This window comes from Phyllosticta citriasiana (assembly GCF_038021145.1).
Source record: "Phyllosticta citriasiana strain CBS 120426 chromosome Unknown IWZ02scaffold_12, whole genome shotgun sequence".
NCBI classification, from domain to species: Eukaryota; Fungi; Ascomycota; class Dothideomycetes; order Botryosphaeriales; family Phyllostictaceae; genus Phyllosticta; species Phyllosticta citriasiana.
The window spans coordinates 584728-607852 of NW_027117289.1; the positions used below are offsets into that span (position 1 = coordinate 584728).

General features: G+C 56.2%; 8 protein-coding genes across 8 annotated transcripts; 4 read left to right on the forward strand and 4 right to left on the reverse strand.

Annotated features, from left to right (window-relative positions):
- Positions 1-187: 187 nt before the first annotated feature.
- IWZ02DRAFT_484149 (WLM domain-containing protein) lies at positions 188-1647 on the forward strand. The gene has a single exon (XM_066769182.1). It carries the CDS (start codon positions 312-314, stop codon positions 1554-1556), a length of 1245 nt encoding a protein of 414 aa, XP_066620001.1. The 5' UTR covers positions 188-311; the 3' UTR covers positions 1557-1647.
- On the reverse strand, positions 1648-3814 carry IWZ02DRAFT_459206 (aminotransferase class-III-domain-containing protein). Its single transcript, XM_066768071.1, has 2 exons — positions 3239-3814; positions 1648-3191 (listed from the first exon to the last, which is right to left on the reverse strand). The coding sequence occupies exons 1-2, from the start codon at positions 3556-3558 to the stop codon at positions 1985-1987; spliced, it is 1527 nt and encodes a 508-aa protein (XP_066620002.1). The 5' UTR covers positions 3559-3814; the 3' UTR covers positions 1648-1984.
- A 490-nt stretch (positions 3815-4304) lies between these two features.
- On the reverse strand, positions 4305-7350 carry IWZ02DRAFT_383180 (uncharacterized protein; the record flags this gene model as incomplete). The annotated part of the gene is made up of 4 exons (XM_066765263.1): positions 4305-5039; positions 5086-5166; positions 5216-6816; positions 6864-7350. 4 exons carry the CDS (start codon positions 7348-7350, stop codon positions 4305-4307), a joined length of 2904 nt encoding a protein of 967 aa, XP_066620003.1.
- A 1620-nt stretch (positions 7351-8970) lies between these two features.
- Positions 8971-9805, reverse strand: IWZ02DRAFT_58081 (uncharacterized protein). The gene has a single exon (XM_066770917.1). The coding sequence runs from the start codon at positions 9567-9569 to the stop codon at positions 9144-9146; it is 426 nt and encodes a 141-aa protein (XP_066620004.1). The 5' UTR covers positions 9570-9805; the 3' UTR covers positions 8971-9143.
- Positions 9806-10771: 966 nt separating this feature from the next.
- On the forward strand, positions 10772-12246 carry IWZ02DRAFT_58089 (uncharacterized protein). Its single transcript, XM_066770918.1, has 3 exons — positions 10772-10881; positions 10941-11055; positions 11145-12246. Exons 1-3 carry the CDS (start codon positions 10840-10842, stop codon positions 12011-12013), a joined length of 1026 nt encoding a protein of 341 aa, XP_066620005.1. The 5' UTR covers positions 10772-10839; the 3' UTR covers positions 12014-12246.
- A 4562-nt stretch (positions 12247-16808) lies between these two features.
- Positions 16809-18012, reverse strand: IWZ02DRAFT_435629 (uncharacterized protein; the record flags this gene model as incomplete). The annotated part of the gene is made up of 3 exons (XM_066766457.1): positions 16809-17459; positions 17521-17901; positions 17950-18012. 3 exons carry the CDS (start codon positions 18010-18012, stop codon positions 16809-16811), a joined length of 1095 nt encoding a protein of 364 aa, XP_066620006.1.
- A 135-nt stretch (positions 18013-18147) lies between these two features.
- IWZ02DRAFT_58180 (uncharacterized protein) lies at positions 18148-19062 on the forward strand. Its single transcript, XM_066770919.1, has one exon. It carries the CDS (start codon positions 18304-18306, stop codon positions 18946-18948), a length of 645 nt encoding a protein of 214 aa, XP_066620007.1. The 5' UTR covers positions 18148-18303; the 3' UTR covers positions 18949-19062.
- A 114-nt stretch (positions 19063-19176) lies between these two features.
- Positions 19177-21645, forward strand: IWZ02DRAFT_493057 (uncharacterized protein; the record flags this gene model as incomplete). The annotated part of the gene is made up of 2 exons (XM_066769897.1): positions 19177-20801; positions 20895-21645. 2 exons carry the CDS (start codon positions 19177-19179, stop codon positions 21643-21645), a joined length of 2376 nt encoding a protein of 791 aa, XP_066620008.1.
- Positions 21646-23125: the final 1480 nt, after the last annotated feature.

Here is a 23125-nt window from a genome sequence, read left to right on the forward strand (position 1 = left end):
GCATGAGCTGCAGAAGCATGGCGACTGCCATTTTGAATCTTTGTACAGCAAAATCAATCAAAAGCAATCGACCCGAAAGATGATTGACAGTTAAGATTGAGTTGAGGCAAAGGCGGGAGGGAAGCTTTCGGCCAAGGACCCGGGCGAGTGGTGGGCGCCACCCGTGTTGATGACAAACGTCATCGAAGGCGGACGAACAACCATCTCCGTCCCTCCTTCCGCCCTCATCATCATATATCCTCCGTCAGCCGCAACCATGTCGCCGCCACACGGCGCAATCCTCGCCTGCGAATCTTTGAAACGGCATCGCCATGGCACCGGACGCTGAAGACCCTTCGACTCCTGAACAACAAACTACATCACCGACTCAAGCCGCGCCGTCAAACGACGACCAGATCGACCTGACAAACGACGCTCACGATGAAGCCTCAACCACAAACGACAACCCCCTCTACCACCCCGAACCGACCGCCTCCTCCATCTCCCTAACCCTCACGCACCACGGCACCAAACACACGCTCTACTTCGCGCCCTCAGCAACGCTCTCCGACCTCTCATCCACCATCTCCTCGCACCCATCGTTCCAGCTCCCCCCAACCCACCAAAAGCTCCTCATATCCCCCAAACCAGGCCTCATCAAGCCGCCCTTCAGCGCCGCCACCATCGCCGCCTTCCCCCTCTCGTCCCTCACGGCCCGCAAAATCCAACTCCTCGGCCACGCCCCCGCCGCCATCGCATCCCTCCAAAACGCCGTTACAGCCGGCACAGCCGCACACGCCGCGCGCAGCAATCGCGCCTATCCCATCGCGCCCGCCACGCCGGCACCGACGCGCAACCGCACCGCGCAAAACGACACAACATACAGCTTCGCATCCATCCGCCCACTCGCGCACCTCCCGCGCCCCGAACGCAGCGCCGCCCTCCTGCAGCGCCTCGCCGCCGACGCCGGGATCCGCGCGACCATGCAGAGCCACAAGTTCCGGGTCGGCCTGCTCACAGAGATGGACCCGGCAGCGCACACGACGCACGACTCGCGCACGCTGGGTCTAAACCGCAACCGGGGCGAGATAATCGAGCTGCGTCTGCGCACCGACGCGTACGATGGGTATCGCGATTACAAGACGATTCGGCGCACGCTGTGCCATGAGCTGGCGCATAATGTGTGGGGCGAGCATGATGGCAATTTTTGGGCGCTGTGTCGTGAGATTGAGGGGGAGGTGGAGCGGAAGGATTGGAGGAGGGGAGGCAGGAGGGTGGGTGGGAGGGACGGCGATGACGTGTTTGAGCCCCCTGTGGATCCGGAGATGAGGGGCGATGCGGTGGATCATGGTGGGTGGACGGGGGGCACGTTTGTGTTGGGAGGGGGCGAGAGCGGGACGTTGAGTGGTGGTAGTAGTAGTAGTAGTAGTAGTAGTGGTGGTGGTGGTGGTGGTGGTGGTGCTGTGGGTAGGGCGGCGGCTCCTGGTGCTGATCCCGTTAGTCGGAGGGAGATAATGGCGAGAGCGGCGGAGGAGAGAGCGAAGAGGGCGAGTCAGGAGAAGGAGGGGAAGAAGTAGGTGGGAGATGGTGCCATCCATCAATCAACCAATCAGAAGAGAACGACGGACAATCACCACTGGCCAACTCATTTATACTTCTGAAGGCCATTGCAATTGAGCAAAAAGAATCATTGGATATCATTCTCCCAATTTTAGGGAACCCTCCCTACCCTACCCATCCTTCCATAAATACCATGCCATGATGCGTCGTCGTGTGTCTGCTACTTATCCAGCCACCAAAGGACCAGAGTTACATTTTGACCGAAAAAGGGCGAAGAGACAAAAAAGAAATGCCGTATGCTTTTGCAAAAAGGTCGAAGCCACGCAGCCAAATTTTGGGTTCCGCCTGATGTGGAAGGCAACGCAAAACCGGGGCAGCTAAAAGGACGTCAAGAACGAAGAAAGTGTTTGTACGCCGGAACCCTCCGTGTTCATACACGAAGAGCTTATGCCTTGAAAATCTTCTCCAAGCCCTCGAGCAGAATGTCTGCGTGGTGCTTCTGGAAGATCAACATGGGCCGCAGACGGACGGCGGCGGCACCGCTACCACCAATGTTGATGCCGACGGTCTTGGCCTTGGCCAGCACCTCGTCGCGGCGCGGGCTGTCCCAGGCAATGAAGGTGCCCTGGCCCTTGCCCCTGAGGCTCTGAATCTCGTTGGGGTACTTTTGCTGGAGCTGCTCAAGTCCCTTGTAGAGGTAGTCGCCAGTGATGGCCGTGTTCTCGACCAGGTTGAGAGCCTCGATTTCCTCAATGATGGCGCGGAAGAGGATGGCACGGGCAGGGTCACCCATCCAGGTGTTGAATTGGCGGTAGGGCTTGTTGGGACGTAGCTCGTTGTTGCCAAAGTAGTAACCGGCAGTCTGAGCCTTCTTGGAGAAGGTGACCATGTCGGGTGGCGTCGGGAGGTCCCAGTGCTCGTGTGCCCAGAACTTGCCCGTAGCGCCAACACCAGTCTGGACCTCGTCGACAATCATCAGCACGTTGTGCTTCTTGGTAATCTCGCGGAGACCGCGGAAAAAGGCTGGCGAGGCGTGGTTGTCGCCACCCTCAGACTGAACGGGCTCGATGATGATGGCAGCGGGCGGGTTGTGATAGGTGGTGAGCAGGTGCTCGGTTTCCTCGAGGCAGCGCTTCTCCTCGGCAGCATTCTCGGCAGCGTACTGGTCGAGAGGGTACTTGCACATGGGGAAGGAAGCCTGGGGCCAGTCAAAAGCAGGAATGTCGAGCTTGTGGATGGGCTTGCTGCGGGTAGTCGAGAGCGATCCAAACATGCGGCCGTGGAAGCCAGACTTGAAGGAGAGGACGGAAAAGTTGGGAGCACCAGGCTGAGCGTTGTTCATCGAGGAAAGCATCTCCTCCTCGGTGAACTCGACGTGAGCACCGCCGCGCTGTTGTTGCCTCTTCCACATGAAAGCAGCCTTGAAGGCCAGCTCATTGGCATCGGATCCAGACTGGCCGGTGAAGACTTGGTTGCAACCCTTGGGCGCCACCTTGAGGATGCCAGTCTCGAGAATCTCGGCCCAATCATGCTGGGGAAAGTTGCCGAGAGCTGGGCGGTTGATGATGGCGCTGGCCATTTCCGGCGAGGTGGCGGCCTTGAGAAGGGTCGCGTTGTTGTAGCCAACAGGGATGGAAGCAATCTGGGCGTAGCTGCGAAAGTTAGCAGAAGTTCTCCGGGCTCAGAATATCCAGCTTACACATCAAGCAGAACATTGCCGTCCAAGTCGGCAATGTAGTTGCCCAAGCTGGCGCGGTAGTCGGCCATCATGTTCAAGCTGCGCGTGTCAAAGACCCTCTCCAGACGCTCAATGGCCGGCTTGGTCTGAGGTCCGGGGATCTGGGTGCGGATGACGGGGCCGGTGGGCTCATTTTGGAAGAGCGAAGGCTCGGTGCCGCTGGTCGTGGCAGCAGCGGCAGCAGCGGCGGTGGCGTACTTCCTGCTGGGCACAGCAACCCTTGCGGAGGCGCGTGCAACAGCAGGAGAGACCTTGGGGATGGAGCGAACAAAGGAGGCCATGGTGAAGTGAGGTAAAGAGGGTGGAGAGATTAGCTAAACCGCCGGGAGCCGTGGAGGGGAAAAAAGAGTAGGAGCGTGGCGCTTTCCCCGCGTTGAAGTATAGTTTGGCTGAGGCGGTTGCTGAGTGAGAGGGGTGGGTAGCTCCAACGAGTGAGACTGAGAAAGACGACGGCGATGAATCAGGAGCGAGGGCAAGCAGGCGTTTAAATCCAGGGTGGTGGTGGTGGTGGTGGTGGTGGTTAGGTATGTGGGGTTTTTGTAAGCGTACGTAGGCAGGGCGCGCAGGGGCTTGGGGTCGGCCCAAGGTCGCGCGCGCCCTTGACGCCGCCGCGGGGGAAGCCTGCCTAGGCCGAGAGTGGGTACTGCATGCGACTGGAGGCCCCATGGCGTTTACGGCGGCCTCAACACACCATCTGCGCCACGATAAGACGCTCTCTCCCGCAAACAATTACCAAATCTTCTATCCACTGCTGCTGCTGCTGCTGCTGCTGCTGCTGCTCATCCTCCTATATCGCTGGAGAACCTCAAGACTCACAAAAACACCACTGCCCCGCTTCCGAATCCTCCCGATGTCCGTCGGGATGCAACCAACCAAGCTAACTAACCATGCTTGCTCAAAACGCCTTTTCCATCGAGCCATCCGACTTTTGCGTCGGAACCGGAACCCAACTGTACCATGCAGCAACCGAAGAAAGAATGATTAAAATTTCGCGACAAAAGTTGAATCGCAACCATTGCGTCCACCTTCACCGCGTCACCTGCCGCAGCCGCTCCAGACTCATGCGCTCAAAGTTGCCTTCGCACGAATCGCTGGTTGACGGCGTCGCCAGCTGCATGGGACTGGGATGACCATTGGCCCCAGACGCGTCTACGCCATCGACCTTAGCAGCCATGTTCCTCTCTGCATTGGCTTCTTTGACTAGTTTTTTAGAATTTTTCGCCGACTCACCATCCGCGGCCGTACCCTGAGGTGCATCGAAAGCGTCCACGTCGTCTTGCTCGTCCGTGGGACTACCGTCTGCCGGAGGTGGCGGTGGTGGTGGCGGCGGCGGCGGCGGCGCAAGCTGTGCCATCTTCTGCTTCTTCGACGCCGACGACACGTCGTCGTCGGGAGAGGTGGCGTTGGGAGTCTCTTCGTCCCTTTTGCGCTTCGAGTGGCTGTCGGTTTGCGAGATGGGAGACTCTTCGTTTGCCTCTCCAAACTCGTCGTCAGAAACATCGGGCATCGCTTCGTCTTCTGCTTTGGCATCCACTGCTGTCTGCTCGACTCCTGGCTCACCAGGCGGCGTCGTGCTCCCATCCGTTTGCTTCGCCTTTCGTTGTGTCCGCTTGCGCTCCTCGCGCTCTCTCCTCTTCTTGACCGCCTTGTCGCAGTACCCCTTGCAGTGCTCTCGGATGCTGCCGATCTGCTTCTTGCCTATTTTGGTTGGATCTTGAACTCGGCCGTTTTTGAAATCCGAATTGGCCAGCTTGTCCGTCAACTGCAAAAATGTCAGCAGTTGCCATTCTTTAAGACGGGAGTAATACCTCTTTTCCGAACCGCTTCAGGTCATCCTTGGGCAGCTTGTTCTTGAAATCGTGGAGGACAGCATTGATGTGGGGCCAAATCTGCCGATCATTAGCATGACGACCGAGGAAAAGGGTGAGAAAGGCTCACCGTGTGCTTGTACAGCTTCTTTTGCTTTTCTTCACCAAGCGTCCTCCACTTTTCCGTGCTCGGCTTCTTCTCCTTTTCGGCAGATTCGGTCGGCTGAGGAGTTGTTGACTCGGCTGGGGTCTGTGCCTTGGGCGTCCCTCTCTCAGTGATACTTTTGATGATGTCGTTCAATCGCTGCGATTGCAGAGAGTTTTCGTTGGGCGGCGGCGGTGGTTGCGCAGCCGGAGCAGTTGGACGTTTCCATGTAGTCTCACCACTAGAGCTGTAGTAGTACGGCTTCCCCTGGTCATTGTGAGCCATGAACCATCCCGGAGGAAGGGCCATTGGAGGCGGGCGACGGAATTGTCTTGCTTGCGCAAAAGGTGGTCTCGCAGGGAGCGCATTGCGGGGAGCAGAGGGGCCCTTGGGAGCCGCTGGTGACTTCGAACGTGACCTTGAACGCTTCCTCTCGCGTTCCTCCCGCCCGTTGCGCCTTGAATCGACAACCATGTTTGGATCGCGCTTGACGCGAGGTATGCGGTATTCCATCTTAAGTTGGCTCCATTCATAGAGGAGGCGACCGGCTTTGCTGGCTACCTGCTCGTTCTCGCTACTCTTGAGTTTCTCGACCGTCTCTTCAATGTTTGAATTTTGGATTTTGTTACGGGATAAGCGTGGCATCTTGTCCAGAATTTCGAGAACCTGCAGGCAAACATTATTGTCGTCGAAAAAGTTGTTGAGGGCGGTCTTGAGGATTTGGTAGCCGTGCATGCGAATCACTCGATTCATGACCCTCTCATCGTCGCTGCGCTGAATACGGCTCAGGAGCTTGACAGCAATCCACTTCTCCTTGCACTGCATGAGCGTTGCCATGACCTTGGTGACGCCGCCTTCCTCGAGAGACTTGGGCTGCACATTGTTGACATATTCTTCGTCGTCCTCGGCAACCTTTTTCTTGCGGGGCTTCTTGGCAACGGCAGTGTCCCAACCGTCTGCATCGTCGATTCCGAGGGCTTCGATGGTGGTGTGCGAGAGCTTGGTGGCCCGCTCGGTCTGCGTCTTGCCTCCAATGTAGCCTGTGCAATTTTGCTCGCCGCAATAACACGGTTGAGGGTCAGCGCCGTAGCGATCGACATTGTAGTTGAAGACGAGCTCCTCGCCGGCTTTGATGTGTCTTTCGGCAAAGATGCCCATGCGCAGCTTGTCACCAACCACCCACTTGTCGACGTAGCAATTGGGATTGCACGAATGATTACAAAAACGTCCGAGGTTTCCCTTTTTCGTTGCGTCGACAAACTCGCCCTTAGTGAGCGACATGAAATAGAAATGCTTGATGCCCTCATGGTCGTATTGGTTCATCCGGCGGCGAAAGTTGCCCTCGTTGATGACCTCTCCAATGTACTCGAAAACAAAGTCATTTGGCTTGAGGTTTGTGTTTGCGCGCAATCCGTATCCTTTCTTTTCGGTTTTGATGACCGTGACGTCGGCATATTGTTTTCTCAGAAATCGCTGGTTTTGGCAGTTTGGGCCACAGCCGCAATCGCCGACGCACTCCATCTTGGTTGCGCGATTGATGCAATCCGAATCTTCGCCGCACGCGAGGTTTTTCTTGGTCTCCGAGTCTGCAAACGTCAGCACTGCGCAGATATTTTCAAGTCGAATGCCATACCCCACTCCTCGGCGCAGTCGCACTCGAGGGCGTGCTCGGTCGAGCCCATGTACTTGTTGCCGTACGTGCATTCCTCAAGGAGGATAAATGTCGTGGTGGATTCTAGAGTCTTGTCCTCGTGGTCGAGGAAGAGCGGCGGTGGTTTCCTCTCGATCCTCTGCGACGATGAGCGCGTAAGTTTGGGAGCCTTGCCGGGCTCTAGCTTTACCGTGATGTCGCCGCCAACAACTTCTTCGCCATCCAGGCTCTCGGCGGGGGTCTGGCTGCCGCTCTCCATCTTGGCGGGAGTGTGTGGGCTCGATTTGAGGGCAGATTTGGGTGGCGAGGCGGACCCATTCGCGGTCAAGACCTGCTCCTGCCTGTCCGTCTCCAGATCGCCCTGGACATGTGCGCCTCCATCGTCTGCGGGGCTCTCGGGCTCGAGCTTCATGTCGCGCACCTCGGGCTCCAATTGAGCGGCTTGTCTGTCGATTTCGCTTTCCGACATGGTGTGCAGACGGTCGGAGTTGGCGCGGTGGAAGGCGTAGGAGAAGAGGCAAATGGGCGGACGAGGGAAAACAAGCCCCAAGACCGTCGAGCACTAAGCGATGCCGTATCTATACAGACGCTCAACTCGCAGCGGCATGACCCCGCACCACTTTCCTCACTTTGCGCGTCGGATGCGAAATATTTGCAGGCTCGATGGCTGTCTGGCCTATTCCCCAAATCTTGCCCTGGTCGGTTGAGGCGCCGGGTGCGCTGCGATGCGGTCGGCGATGTCCAAGGTCGGAAAGAAGTGTCGTCGGCCGCGAGCGTGAGCGATTTATATCGCGGCTGGGTTCTCGGGCAGCAGAAGGAGCGCGCAGGCAATACCGGTCGTGGTTTGGGTAGAGAGCGTGGTGGGAGTTGGAAGGAAATGGGATGGTTCAGTGACCGGCGAAGTCGCGGAGCAGTTGGGCGGACCCCTATGGCATTATACTTTGGCGGATGGTTGACGCGTTCGGCGTAGGACGACCGAGATGTGCTTGCGTTCCGCTGTAGGTCCCGTCACTGATGCGGTGTTTGCGAGCTCAAGACACAGTCCTCGTGGATGGCGACGCAGCCGTCGCTGAGGCTCTACTGTCGGGTCTTGGCCTTGAACGCATCTCGGCAAAAGCCATCATCTCTTTGGCCGACGGTACCATGACCGTGTCGACAGCCAATGGTGAGCGCTCAAACGTCAGAATTGATGGAACGTCTTTTGTAAAAGTTTCAAAAATTGGTTTGAGTACATGTCTTGACTCGCGACTTTTTTTCAATTTATTAATTTTTTTTTTTTTTTCTCCTCGCTAGACCATATTTAAGAAGACTATCGATGGGTTTGCAGCGTGAATCTCGCGTGTTGGGTTACTTTGACCCAATGGCGCATGAAATTGGCTCAATTGCTCGCGGCTCAATAAGGTAAACAAATGGCTGAGTTCAGAACCATGAGAAGAAGTGTATTATTAATTGAGGTAGGAGTAGATTGAAGCAGTGGCTCCTCACGGCTTGAACTGTACTACAGCTGGCGTCATAGAGTATTCGGGCCACGACTCTTTTATTTTTTTTTTATTTTTTTTTTCTTTCCCTTTGGACCAACCGTGCCAACAGCTCAACAAGAAGCAGAAGGCTACAGCAATCACGTCACTTACAAGGGACGAATCAATGGCACCAAGTCGTTGGTAGCGCATCATTATCTGCAGCGGAGAGCAGGGGGTGTTGACCAATCCCGTTTGGTCGAGGGGTGCATCACGATCAAGTTCGTTTTTCCTCAGTGGCCTGCGGAACACAAACAAGGTTGGGAAAAGTATGCAGTGGGAGCTGCTGCCTGGTCAGGAACGGCCTCGGAGACGGTGAGGCAAGCAAATTAAAAATGCAAAAGCCAGGCGAATTCTGAAATCCGAAGGATTCGAGCAAAGCCTCGTCCAAACACCAGGTGCGACGCCAACATCTCAGCCTCAGCAACGACATCCAAACGCCCGGCGTATGTGCAACCAGTGGTTGCACCACTCAGAACAGGGCCCTTCTGCGGAGGTGGCACCAAATCGGCACGGCTGCCGGCGATCACAGCTTCCTCGGACCTGAGCCATGGTCGAAGGATCGCATCTGAGGCAGCATTTCTGCCAGCAACAATTCAGGCCGCAAACGCGGTAAGGCTGAGGACGCTGCCGGCAGAACACAGCTGGGCAGAGGGCTGTAGAGACGTCCGGTGTGGCATTGACGCCCTTGGCGGCGGCGGCGGCGGCGGCGGCGATTAATCAGAGGCTTTGGCTCCCGCTGTGGCTACGGCACTTGGCGGTTGGGCGCGGACGGACTGGCCGTTTCCCCCGTGGTGTTGGATGTGCCGAATGTGCAGGTGGTGATGGCGGGCACGGTGGCGGTGGACCTGATCTCACGAGGCAAATAACTGTAAGCAGCAGTACCAGCGGGCAGGCTTGGCAGCGGAATTAATTGTAGGTAGGTCGCGGTGTGACATGTCCCTGCATGCGTGGCCAACGGTGTACGATGGGGAGCCGGCAGAGCAGCTGTGGGATGGTAGTATAAAGAATCAGCCTCGTCAATTCCGCATTTGCACAGCATGTGTATGTATGGGCGAGCGGAAAATAAAAAAGCCAAAAGCAGGACCGGGCCAAAACAGCGGCACATGACCCTCAGCCCAGCGAGGGAGAGCGCACAGAGAGACGATGAGGTCAAGGCCTCTATCCCCATGTTCCTGGAAGTGCTGAGACCGGAGACGCCGCACAGGCATGAAACTGAGCTTAAGATTGAGGGTCAAAGTTTCGACGCGGCGGACGGACGACTAAACTGGACTTGACTGGACTAGACTAGACTGGCCAGAGCTTGGCGGGAGGATTCGGACGGGCGTTGGGAATGGCGAGGCGGAGGGGCGCTTGAGGCAGCGGAGAAGACGATGAGAAGAAGAAATCGAAAGTCGTCGAGTGCAGCAGTAGGTAGTGTATCAAGGTGGTGAGGTGGTCGCCGTGCCACCCCAGTCCTGGTCCTGGTCCTGGTCCTGGTCCTGGTCCTGGTCCTGGTCCTGGCCCTGGCTAGCGAGTCACCCTGGCCCTGGCACCGGCAGCAGCCCGCCGCCCGCCGCCCGCCGCCCGTCCTCGCACTACGTCCATGTCCGTGAGGAAGAGAGAGAGAGAGAGAGAGAGACAGAGACAGACAGACAGAGACAGACAGACAGACAGACAGACAGAGAGAAGTAGTCCTAGTCTCCTGCCCCTCCCCCCCTTCCCCCCTTCCCCCTCCCCGCCCTGTTCGAGGCGCTGGCAGATGCGCAATCTGGAGGCGTTTGCGCTGCTCTAGCGCCCGTCCCCGCCGTCGTGATGTTGACGACGGACAATGTCCAAAAACTAACGCGCGACATATGCACGCCATGGCGGTGCTGCATAGGTAGGGGCATGCGCCCTCCACCAGCTCGCATCCATGTCTTTTTTCCAGAGTTGCTTTCTCCCCATCTGTCCACCGCTTTCTCTTCTCTCTCTCTCTCTCTCTCTCTCTCTCTCTCTCTCTCTCTCTCTCTCTCTCTCTCTCTCTCTCTCTCTCTCTCCCCCCCGTCTTCTCTCTCTTTTCCTCCTTCGCTCGCTACGTATCCCCCATGGCCTGACCCGACTGCGCAACCCACATCATCACCTCCCTAATAATCAATGTCGTCGAGCTGTGCCATCCCTCCGCCTGCAGGCATGTAGCTCGTGCTGCTCGTGCCGGCTTGCCATTGTTCCAACCGCTCCAGCTACGCAGCTTTGCTCCCACACGCTCGTTTCAGTCTCACTGCTCATTCGTTTGATCCCGTTGCTTCAAAGCGAGCCCGCCGCCCGGCGTCTGGCGCGCGCGTCTGCATCTCTTGTCGGCCTTGTGATCCGAATGTTACTCATTTAGTCTGCCTGCATCGACCCCCCCCCCCCCCCCCCCCAGCGTATAGACCCGAGACTTTACATTTCCTCCCTCCCCGTATCACGCTCCAATCCACGCCATGGAACCCTCGAGGGATATACCTTGGGCCGAACATGAAAAGGTACGTATCCACGCCCATTGGCCACTGGACTCGCCGATTCCAACCACCACCGCCACTAGGTCTATCTCCTCGCCGAAATAATGAAAGCCGCGCCTGTGTCATCCGAGACTCTTTTTCAATTCATCAGGAATGCCGGCATCCAGCCCAAGTGGGCCGAGATAGCACTGCCCCAAGGTATATCATCACCTCCGCGCGTCGACCTCTTGCGGCCCCGGATCATCTTCCAAAACACCACTTCGCAGCGTCGCTGATGCATCCAAAAGGCCGCTCTTTGCGTCAATGCCAAATGGCCTTCCAGGAGCTTTTGGCCCAGTACTCGGCAACAGATCCCCGCAGCAGCGCCAGCGCAGGCCCCATCCACTATCCACATCCCCAACATCAACCATCACAGCAACCGCCGCAACAGCCGCCGGTATACGCCGTTCCAGCAGATGCCTCTCGAAAACGCCCGCTTGCTCCCGACATTTCCACTCCACAAGGCCGCCTTCTGCAGCCCCGACCACCAAACACCTATCCCTCGGACGTCCTTTCAAGACCATCCTACACAATAAGTCCATCAATGGGCGAAGGCAAGAAACGTCGTGGACGTCCAACCAAGGCCGAGGCGCAAGCCCGGGCAGCCGAAGCCGCAGCCCGCGGCGAGCCCTATCCGCCACCAAAAAGCAAGCGCTCGAGTCTAGCAACGATGAGCAGCGGCAGTCCTGGAGACAAGCCCAGCAGTGGAAGCCCCGGAACACCTGCCTCTGGCGTGCCTGCGGCCGCGCCCAGGTCCGATCAAATGAGCGTCAGCATGGTCATGTCGGCGCCAGCAGGCGCAGCAGGAGAAAGAAGAAGCGCAGCGGAGTTCGAGGCTGAGTCGTTGGGAAGGAGAACTTTGACGGAGCGCGCCGAAGCTGCTGGGCCAACCCAACTGCAACCGCTCCAGCGAGAAAGATGGGAAGAAGGCCCGTCTACAGAGGCAGGCGCACAAATGCCAGAGGAGAGAAGAGAAGGTTTGATTTCAAAGCCCTCTCCAGCGCGAGGTTCCACGCCTGCCGGCGAGCAAAAAGAAGGCGGCGCTACCAGAGACCCTAGCGAAGAGCCAGCACGCCGCGCAACACCGCGTTCATTCAAAGATACGGTCGGCATATGACGCGACGATACGGACGAGCAACAGTGTATTATGGTTTACAGAACGATGTTCTACAAACGGCCTTGCACGATCGAATCGGTCGAATCAGCGGCAAGCCATTTCCTCCCGCAATCACGGGTATGAGAATCACGCAGCGTTACGCGGCAAGTGTCTGTTTCTAGCGCTGTCTCCACCAAGGGCGTCGGTGTTTCCAGTCGCGTTTCTCGCTTGTCCATGGTACGTTTCATTAACCCCCTCTCCTATTTTACAGGCGTCGCAGCCTCCGACTGGACAAGATTCTCGCTTCCAAGTACCGAGAATGCTTGAGATCCAATTGTCTCTGTCGCGCTAGCAGCGGCAGCTGTCTTTTAATTCGCATCAGTTTCACGCGCTCATATTACTTGTTACGAAGTTTCTTCCTTAACCTGTATGTCTATGCACCTTCAGCGACGCGGCCTACGAAGCATGACTCTCTTTGCGGTACGATCTACTCATGACATTTGGGGACACGAAAAAGTCTTGCGGGTTGCCCTGTAGAACAACTCTTTTCCTTTTCCTTCAGCCTGTCTTTCATTGTCGTGGAACGCATGAGTGTAGAATGTATGCTTAGCGCGAGCAGCAGCAAACCATTGGATGTAGACTTTTGCCGACTTGACCAGCTTCCCCTGCGCAGATCTCGACCAGATCCGGTATGCATCTGAAAGAGCACGCTGAAAGAAGGTTGGGTGCCGAGAGAACCATATGTCATGGTACTTCATCATGACCACTCGACTGCTATCTATCCCGTCCCGTCCCTCCCGCTCTACATCTCACTTCCGGGACTGACGACAGATATTGCGCCAATCTGACTCGAAACCACCACCTCGGGTCTCCATCATCGACGACGCTTGTAGCCTGACTCCAATGAGTCTTTCCCATCTTGTCTGCGGCAACCATGCATGTACATGTACATGTACGATCGTGTCAACAGCCTCACCAGGGCTCCCCTATCCAATCGTCCCACGTGTGGTCCGAGACAGCAAACCTGAAAGTCTGTTGTCCCAGATCGCTCCGCACGCTGGACGATATGACATGGACTCTTCCCGGTTCTCAGTCTTGCAGCCCTTTCCTCAGGCCTCAACTCAAGCAACCCTACGACCTGCAGCTGACCAAAAAGTCTGCGGAAGGTCTGGCTGAAGCGAGGTTAAACTCATCGGGGGTGCCTGCCATTCGTCCAACCGTTCATCGAAGACAACAGACGTCACTTGACAGCGGAGAAAAAAGCATGGCCCTTGCCAAGCAAAGAAAAGAGGCTTCGGCCATTCTCTGACGTCTCCCGCAACTCTCGTGCTCCTCCTCTCTCTCTCAGCTGGCTTGCCTACCCTCATACGCATAAACACATACACGCCCAACGGACGCCCACTCTCCATGTTTACTCTCAGCGGAAAGTCGTGCCTTGCATCCAATTGGTCGCATGTCCCACTGGCCCGTCGGCGACCTCTATTAACCATTCAAATGTCACTGAGCACAAACCTTTTTCCATCAAAGCGATCCAAACGAGCACCCACTCCCCTCGACATTCCGGCTTTTGTATCTTTAATTTGATCTAACTGTACCAATCACGTCTCCACTTTACGTACGTCAACACTGAAGTCGCAAACACCACAAAACGCGTCTATTTCAGATGGCGGTGGATAGACGGCGAGAACCGCTCCTCTCTTCTTCGTTCCACTCCGTGTCCTTCGCTCCATGGTTTCCGCAACAAACAAAATCGGACGCCACGAAAATAGCCAGGAAGCTGATAGCTGACGCCACCACGCGCCCGTATCCGCGAGCTCAACACGACGCGTCCGTGTGTATGCCGTCCGTCCATCTATTCATTCGATCAGCCGGACGGGCCACTACTCGCAGCCAGCCGCCGGACGAGAGTGAACCGGAAATACATACATGAACACGAACATGTCAACGAGACGACGGAAATTCCTGGCCTCGGACGGGACATTTCCCTGCTCTCCTTGCGCTGATCGCTAGGTCACTCCCGTCCCGTCTTTCCCGTTCCGGAGCGGCAGCATATCCCGCCGACCACGCACATCCCATCATTTGGTTGGCCTTTGATTTCTGTCGCGCCGAAGCGCAGCGGGGCGGTCTGCTTTTTCACGAATGTCTAGGCGACGACCCTGTCTGCCTGTCTGCCTTCCTCCCTATCTACAGTACATTGCAATACATGTAGAGTTTACTAATCTCACACCCAGATACTTACCCCCTCCATCCCCACCGCAGACGAATGTATCCGTTTCTTGCGTGCGTACACAGCTCCCCTGTTCCCGGTCGTCGTTCACCAAACGGCTGGTTAACCAGCAAGCTACCTATCTGGCTTGCTTGCTGGCTGGCTGGCTGGCTGGCCGAAGGAACGAAAGACGGTCGCCTGTGCCGTACAGTACAGTACCAGTCCACAAGCGGTGTACACGCGCTTTGGTACTTACCGTGCTCGATTTGCCTTTACCATGCGACCCGTTTGCCGTTTGCCTTTGCCATGTGACGAGAGGCGGTGCCGAAAATGTAGGGCTCTGCCAGGTAATACGTGAACCGTTGGCCACCTGGGTGCTTGGACAGGTACTTAGGGTTGGAATGAGGCGAAATTGGCTGCCCCGGCTGCTTGGTGGGCCTGAGGGATTGATTTGCTCGGTGGCTGTGCTGCTGCCGTGGTAAAGTGAGCGACAGGGGGTAGCTGCGGGTGCGTTGGTAGGTAGGTCGTTGCCTGCTCACGAGATCACGACGTTTGCGCAGATGCAATGGACAAACGGTGAGACTATAGAGCGCTCGCTGTGCTGTGTGTACTACAAGGGTCGGCGCTCTCTGAGGCAGCCACTCTGCCTAGGTATGTACGTACATAAACTCATGAGGAAGCCGTGTACCCAGTTACCCCTTTTCACCCACCATATCAGCTCTCCATCCACATCTACCGTACAAGACCCACTCACATTCATCAATCTACCAATACTCCATCCTCTCCGCTCCCCCGTCCACACTGTCTCCCACAGGCTCCAAAGCCCAAATCACACCTCGTCGCTCCAACTCACCCCTTCCTTTCCCCGCCTTCAGTAATCAAGAGCGAATTCGGCAAACACGTTCATCTCTACGACCGTCCCGCCGTCATGATTCACAACACCCGAACACAGTGCGCCATCTGCTTCCTTGCTTCCTACGGCTATGGAATAATGGTTTGTGGTGGTTAGTTAACCACCTACCTACCTACCTAGCTCAGCCCGTCGACCAGCAGCAGCAAGCAGCCTTGAGACGGGACTAAAAGGCTTTTTGAAGTGAATTAACGGAGTGGGTGCGTGCGTGCTGATTTGAAATACTAGAAGCTTTCGACAAGCAATGACGGGTAGTAGAGATGTGTGTTGATCAAGACAAGCGAAAGACTGAGGTCTGAGAGCAGCAGAAATTGATTTGAAATTGAAATGTGTTGATGCGAGTTACGTTGGCGTGGACTGAACTGGACTGGACTGGACGACGGCAACATGCTGCTAGAGTGTTAGCTCTCCATGTGGTGCCATCTATATAGATACCGTAAGCAACGTAGCTGAATGGCTGACTGACTGACTGACTGAAACACCACACGGCCACGATGGCGCAAACGCAACAGCATGCAGACGAGGATGAGTGACGAGAAAGCGCGCACAATACCTCTCTAAAGTGCCTCCACCTCTAGATCAGCACGACGCAAAAAAGATGATACAACCATACAGACCTACATGCATTTCCCAAGCAAGCCTCGCTCCTGTACTGCATGCATGCCCTCAACGCCATCGCATTCCCACCCTCGCCAACCAGCCACCAGCCAATTCCAGTCAAGTCAACCAAGCACCAGGACCACCCGCACCCACATCCCTCCGGCTCGTCCGCGCCATGACTATCTTAAGAGGAGGAAAATGCCTGTCCTACTAACTGAGCCTACCTACCTACCTACCTACCTACCTACCTACCTACCTACCTATCCAGTATCCCACAACAGCTAGCTGCACGGCTACACAGCACCTCTGTTCGCCCGCCTCTTCCTACACCTCCACCTCCTCACCCTTGCTCCTGAATACATACATTAACACATGCCATACCGCAAGCAAACGTAAGCTCTCTCGCTTCACCTCTACCTCTTCTCCTCCTTTTCTGCCACGGCAATCCACCACCTCCAACCAATCCCGCGAGCAAAGAAACAGGGTTGTTTGAGTTGTGTTTGAAAAAAAGAAGAAGAAAAAAAAAAAAAAAAAAACCTCGAGCTGTAGCTGTGCGTGCTACGGGCGGGTATGACAGGTATGACAGGCAGGCAGCTACAGCGAACAAGATTTACAAACAGTGCGAGAGTGAGATGAGGTAGGTGGACAATCAGGCGATGGAGACTGGCTCAAGGCGTCATCAAGAGGCAAACAGACAGACGCGCAGCTCCGCGAGGCAAAGTGATTGACATAGATAGATTAGTCACCTAGGTTGGTCCCCTTGAAGCTACCGTTAAGCTGGATGGACTTATTACGTCATGATTAGATGCTGCAGACTGTCTGCAGAAGATGGCTGAGCTGGTTACAATGTAGCTACCAAAGACGTGCAGGATACCTGACTCCTTCGATTCCAAGAGATTTAAATCAGGACAGGTTCCTCCCCAGATGCGCCGAAATGAGACCATGTTGGGGAAAGGTGGGGAGGGAGGGAGGTAACTTGGTTCCGCCGCTTCCCCCTTTTTTGCACAAAGACCTTTTTCTTCTTCAGTCAAGTCATTAGTTCACCTCATCGTCAGTCATTATATCCAGCACTTGCGCTCTTGCCTCTGACTGCCGCTATTTTACGCCGCCTTCTCCCCCTTCTTGGCACCGAATGCCACCAGCGCGTGCTCGCTTTCCGTCAGTGTCCACAAGAGCTTCCAAAAGCCAACGGCTCCGGCCACGAGCAGAATGTAGTACGCCACCGTCCATGCCACGTGAGCATCACCGCTGGCGCCACCGCTTCTCTTCCCACCGCTCTCGTTGCAGCGGTCGCCGTCAGGTTTGGTGCATTTGCCATTCACCGGCCCATCAAAGCGCTTGCCCTCGCCATCAACTCCGGCAGGACCAATGGACATGGCTTCGACCGAAGCGGCGAAGGGCTCGTCAAAGGGGTCTGTTGGCGGTGTGACGCGGCCCCAGAGACGCGGCAGTCCCATCCAGTTGCAAAAGGAATGAGCGGCAATGGCGGCAGGGAGAGAAGCCGTGCGCAGAAAGACAAAGGTAGCAAAGAAGCCAAAGAGCGACGTATACGTAAACTGGAAGAGGGATCGGAAGAGGGCGGACAGGGGACCCGTGTGCGGGTGCGTCAAGCGGAACTCGTAGTAGTGGTGGACATGGGCAATGCCAAAGTAGAGCGGAGTCGTAAAGACGACGGCGCTAGGCGAGACGTGTGCGTACAGGTGGAGCGGAATGAGCAGACTGCGCCAGACGAGTTCCTCGGTTGTGGGACCCTGTCGGAGGGGGTGGTTAGGTCAGGGGTGGCATGTTGGGGCCTAGTCAAAGAATACGTACAGCAACAAAGTTGCGCCACCCGATCCAGCTGCTTAGCGTCTCATTGACGTGCCTTCCTTTGACCCAGTTGCGCCATTCTCCGTCGACAACGCCATACTCGAACAGAGGACCGGCGAAGAGGACGCACAGCAACAGTATGGTCTTGAAAATGTCAGAGACCGAATTCGGCCACCATCCAAGGTAGTGCAGAGCCTCGGGGAGGGTCGCGTGGCCGTAGTGGAACAGCACGTAGAGGGTTATGAGGGTGCTGACAATGCACGAAGATGTAACGGTGCGAATACGAGCGCGGATCACCGAGGGAGCATCTCGGTGAAGCGTTTGAGAGGGCCTTGTGGTCTTGGAGAAGTAAAAAGGAACCACGTATACAACTGTGAAGAGAACCTGGGAGAGGCGTCAGCGGGAAGCGGGAATGAGGTCGGCGAAACGTACGGACAGCAGCGCAGCAGAGCGCGGGGAGATGGCAGGTGCGGTGGGGACTGGTGAAACGGCCATGTCAGTGAAAGCGCAAAATGGATGTGTGATGCAAGGGTACAGGTTGTGGAGTCGGGAGTGGTGGAGAGTCAATTGCAGCCGCCGCACAGCAACAATAGCAGCTCCGGAGACGGAACGACAATAGGAAAAAAAGAGACGCACCGGGGGCTTTGTTGATGCGGAGCTTCAGACGCTGGAGGAAGTCGGTAGGCGCCATGGCGAGCTCCACGGCGGGGAGGTCGCGTTGGACACGACAGATGGAGGTTGTTGTTGTTGTGGTGGTGGTGGTGGTGGTGGTGATGATGCATCATCATGGCGGCAGAGCTTGAGGTACGGGAGAGGTGCAGGTGGCCCTTGCGTAGGTCTGTCCCGCCCATCAGATGTCGTCTCACGTCTGCGCCGAGCAGCACACGGCAACACTCCACAGTCAACCAAACTGCGCCGTGCCACCATCGACCGACTGGTCGCGACTCGTTTGCAGTACAACATGTACTGTCGGACACGACTGCCGCTTCGATCAACCCCCAATCTCGGCGACGATGCATCAAGACCCGCTCGTGCACGTCTGCCACAAAGGCTCCAGCGCTCGCCTGGCGATTCGCTCACGGCGACTCGCTGCAATCTCACCTCGACCCTCTCTCACCTTCGACCTCTCTCTCTTCTCCAGTCCCGGACTCAACACCACGCCTTTCCCCTACCTTCGCCTCGCCGCCCCTCGACGCCGGCATCTTGCCTGTACCGCGCCCCGGCCAGCGCCTCGCCTGCGCTGAGAGAAAAGCCCCGCCGTCTCGTTGCGCTGGCCGACTGCACAAGCTAAGGCTTTGCCCTTTCTCTCCTGACGACGACGCCTATATACAGCCACCACCGCCCGCCGTCAGCTCCCTCGACCACCTAAACATCCTACCGTCGCCGCCTAACACGCCTCCTAATCGCCAGCCCCTGGCGTTCCCGTTCTAACCGCCTCCTTTCCTTGAGCATGCGCGCCTAGACGCCGCCGCCTTTCGCTTTCTCTTCAGACTATCGATTATCTTCCACACCTTTTTTTTTTTTTTTTTTTTTTTCCCTTTCTTTTTTTCCAATTTCGTCATCAAATCCTGCCACCCCTCCTTCAGCCGCCGCATGCAAGTAATTTTTTAATGTCTCTGCGGCCCGGCCCTGCTTCGTTAGCTTCAAGGCTCTGAGAATATGTCCTCCCGGCCTGATGCGGATGTCCGTCCGTCTTCTCCTTCATCTCCCCATGACGCACGGCCAACCTCCCCGCGCCAGCCGCGGCGCCAAAATCAACTCCACGCCGCCACGGGCCCAACCATTCGAGTAGTCGAGGACCCGGGCTCTCCTACACAGGACAAACCTCGGGCTCCTGCTCCCGGCACCCCGTCGCATGCACTTTCGCAAGACCCTGCACAAGGATCCCGCGTCGCCGACCGGGACTCTGTGGTTTCAGATGATACTCGCTCAACCAATTCCAGGGCCGCCTCGAGGGCGAGTTCTTTTGTCAGGCAAATGGTGTCCAATTACGAGACTCGTAGCAAAGAAACCCTTGCCCCACTGCCAAGGCAAACCTCTCAATCTAACCGCGCCTCAACTTCGACCCACAACTCGGACGCCGACACGTTGAACACGCTGACATCAGCTTTTTCACCCACGGCCTCTACCAGATTCTCGCAGGCTACAACGCCCCCCACGTCGCCGATACCCTTTTCAGACCGCAAGCACGACAGCTTTGGTAGCCTAGGTGTAGTCCACGACGACACTCGTAACGTTGGTCCGACCATTCGTCCCATAGTCACCTCCACCTCGTCCGCTTCAGGATCCCACGCGCCTTCGTTGGAACCGGCCCCAGAGCTGACTGAGCGTGGCTCTCACCCCTCTCTTGTATCCTCGGATTCTTCTGCACCCACCGTTACGTACCACGATCAAGACCCCGACACCTCGTGGGCAACCAGCTTCACCGAGCACACTTCCGCCGACAGGCCGCCAACACGCGGCAAGGACTCGGAAAGTCGGAAAAGCTCGTGGGCCAGCCTGAACGTCGCCCCGCATGAAAGACCCCCTTCCCGCGGCAACGACCATTCTCCCGAACGACCTCCCACACGGGGGAGCAACAGCATTCGGAGTGGCCAAACTGGTCAAACAATACTGAGGAAGAAATCGTCGGCGCAATTGAGGAGTCCTGCCAGAAAGGAGTCGGAACAATCTTTGGCCCAATCCGACGACGTCGACGATACCGTCATCCACCACAGCCGGCCAGACTCGTCACCGGTTAGTCCTACACATGATTCGCGGCACGACGAAGACGAAGACGACACCGTGATCCACGAGCCCTTTTCTGGTCCAGGGTCCGAGCGCTTTCAGCGGCCATACCGTATGACGACGCACAGCGGGTACTATAGATGGAGCCCACCTCTATCGACCATCGAGTCGGCGTCCGAACCACGGACGGGGTCGGTGGCGAGCACGCTTGCTCTGAGCGGGGCGAGCCAGTCTCATAGGCGGCAGACTTTGGGAAGCTATGGCTCGTCTCAAATGGGTCCTTCTTCAGGGCAATCAAACGGTCTGCCCTCAACACCAAGCGAGCCATCTGCCGGCCAGCGCCCTCAGTTTACTCCAAAGAATGGCGTGCTTCCGGAAGCTCGTCCAGAGTCGAGCGAAGGTGCCGACACGGTTCCGGAGCTCAATCAGCACAATCTGCGCCCGTCGCGGTCCGGCATGCTGAGCAGGAATTCTAGTGATGGGCGACCAGACACCGCACTTTCTGAACGCAGCTCTTACACAAGTTTGTTTTTGAACAGTCTGCCGTCGTGGGCAAGGTAAGCTTCCCCACTTTGTAAGATTTGGCTCCGATAAAAGGGCCGCGCGTCATTTGGCAAGGCCCAGAAAACATAACTAACGGCTATCTTTAGGTTTTACTACCGCAACGGCGACCGCACGTCATTTGGCACCGTTAGCGACAGTACATCAAGCTCGGCCTCCCACCATTCTCGGTCGGGGACGATGCAGAGCGGTGCCAGCCGCTCTCCCACCGAATCCACGTTCCCGGTCAATCCCATATGGTCTCCGCGTCAACGTCCACTCAAGAACCATCGATCCAAGGCTTCTCATCTCCGCAACATTTCCTCCTCACAAGACTCCGGCATCAACACCATTCCACCAAGATCAAGAGACCGCCACGGATCCGTCAGTCGCCACAGCATGGACGAATTCAACGCCGGCGCAAGCGCACGTCCCGAGACATATGTACCGCACCTCCGAAAAGATCGTAGAAGTGCTACCCTCAGCATATGGACAGTACCGAGCATCGACACGGCTTTTGGCCACCTCTTCACAGGACGTGGCCAAAAATCCAACAAATTCATTCTCATGTTCTGCCTTGGTTTCATCATGCCGCTCACTTGGGTGATTGGAGCCTTTCTGCCTGTCGGTCCGCGACCAGGCCAAGAATTCGACCCCCAATCGCGCGTAGAAAGAGGCAAGGAGCAGGAGGTGACGACGGACGTTGAAGGAGATTTACAATGGAGCGACCGGGACTTGGAAATGGAAGAGCGCAAATGGCGCAAAGCGTTATGGTGGCGCCGCGTAAACCGCTGCTTCGCAGTGCTGGGCATTGCAGTTATTGCAGCTGTGGTCGCCGTTGCGCTAACAGCGGAGCTGTAACGGTCTTGCGTTGCAGACAATGTTGCAAAATTTCTCAATTTTCTCTAGGTGCGACACATGGGTGGTGGCATATACCCTTGTTTTTTTCTTTTTTCTCCACGTCTCATGTGCCACGTCACGCACCTCTATCTACCTTTCATTTTCCATCATCTCATTGCTCTTTGGCGCTCTTCTCAGGCTCGTTCATACCATCTTTTCCTTTTCGTTTTCCGTGCGCCAGCTTCTGACAACAACAGCTCCACGCTTCCTCATTTCCTTGACTCAGTTTATGCTTCTCCATGCTTTGCTCTCTCTGCGCACCGATTCTGCGAAGAGAGGGGTCTTTTTCCAATTTGCCATTTGTGCTTGGAGTTCGTCCTCACATTGGTCTTCTTTCACTGCATTGAGACCAGCATTTGGCAATCGGACGTGGAAGCTCTGTGGCGCTTTGTGCACACGCGCTGCCCCGCCACCCGTCCGTTCTGCCCCTGCGTGTTATTGTCTTGTATTCTTGTACTCATGTAAATAGACTTGGTCGTGTTTTGGCTTGCTGCTGTGCTTGCTGGCTGATACCCACGGATCGGTGGACATTTGTATGCATAGTAGACGGCCGGTTTTCTTCATCGCAATCTCGTCGCTTTCTAGTGTGAAAGTATCATTGGAGGGTGCCTAATAGGGCAAAGTTTGGCCGTTGAATCTTGGCTGATCGTGCGGGGGTGGAGGAGGGGTGTGCTGCCCTGTTGCAGGGTAAGAGCCTGAAATCAACAACCGTGGCAGCTGGTGGTCACTGGCAGGCAGGGAATAATTGAACTGCAGGTGGTTGATGCCGATTACGTGCGTATTACAAAGGTGACGTGAAGGGCGCAAGACTGGAGGTCAAGTCTAATTCTAAAGATATTCTGACATCTGCTTCATGCAGGGGGCTTGTAAACGGTGAATAATTCGTGCCCCCTTATAATCGATTGCCCCCTTCCTCTCAGTACCCCTTGCCCCTTGTTGCTCTTGCTTTTCGACATCCCACTGCCACCTTAACTTGAGCCGCACCATCCTACGCACTTCGATCTAGTCGTAATCATGCACCAGTCATCTGTCATCTGCCCACATCTTTCACGTCTCCGACCAGCCAATCTAATATCCCTACTTTGGCTCTACAACCATCGCCTCCCAGCCAACTGTACGACCCTCGTCAACCCCTACACTCACATTGAAAGACCCCCGGTCCTACATCACTCGTTCCAGCTCAGACAAACAACCACAAACCCCTCACTTCGACCATATATCGATTCTCCGACCTGCATCCTTGGAATGTGAAATCAAGCAACATCCAGAGCACGTCATCCCCGCCTGCCTGTCTCAGAGCGTTTACCCGCGCCGTTGGAGCCTATCTATCGTCTTTGTGCTATGTCTCGCCATCTATGTCTCGTCTAGCCTTGTCTTTCTGTTTGTTTGTTTTTTGGAGCGATTGAGGGTCAAAGACGCATCCAATCACGTCTGTTGGTAC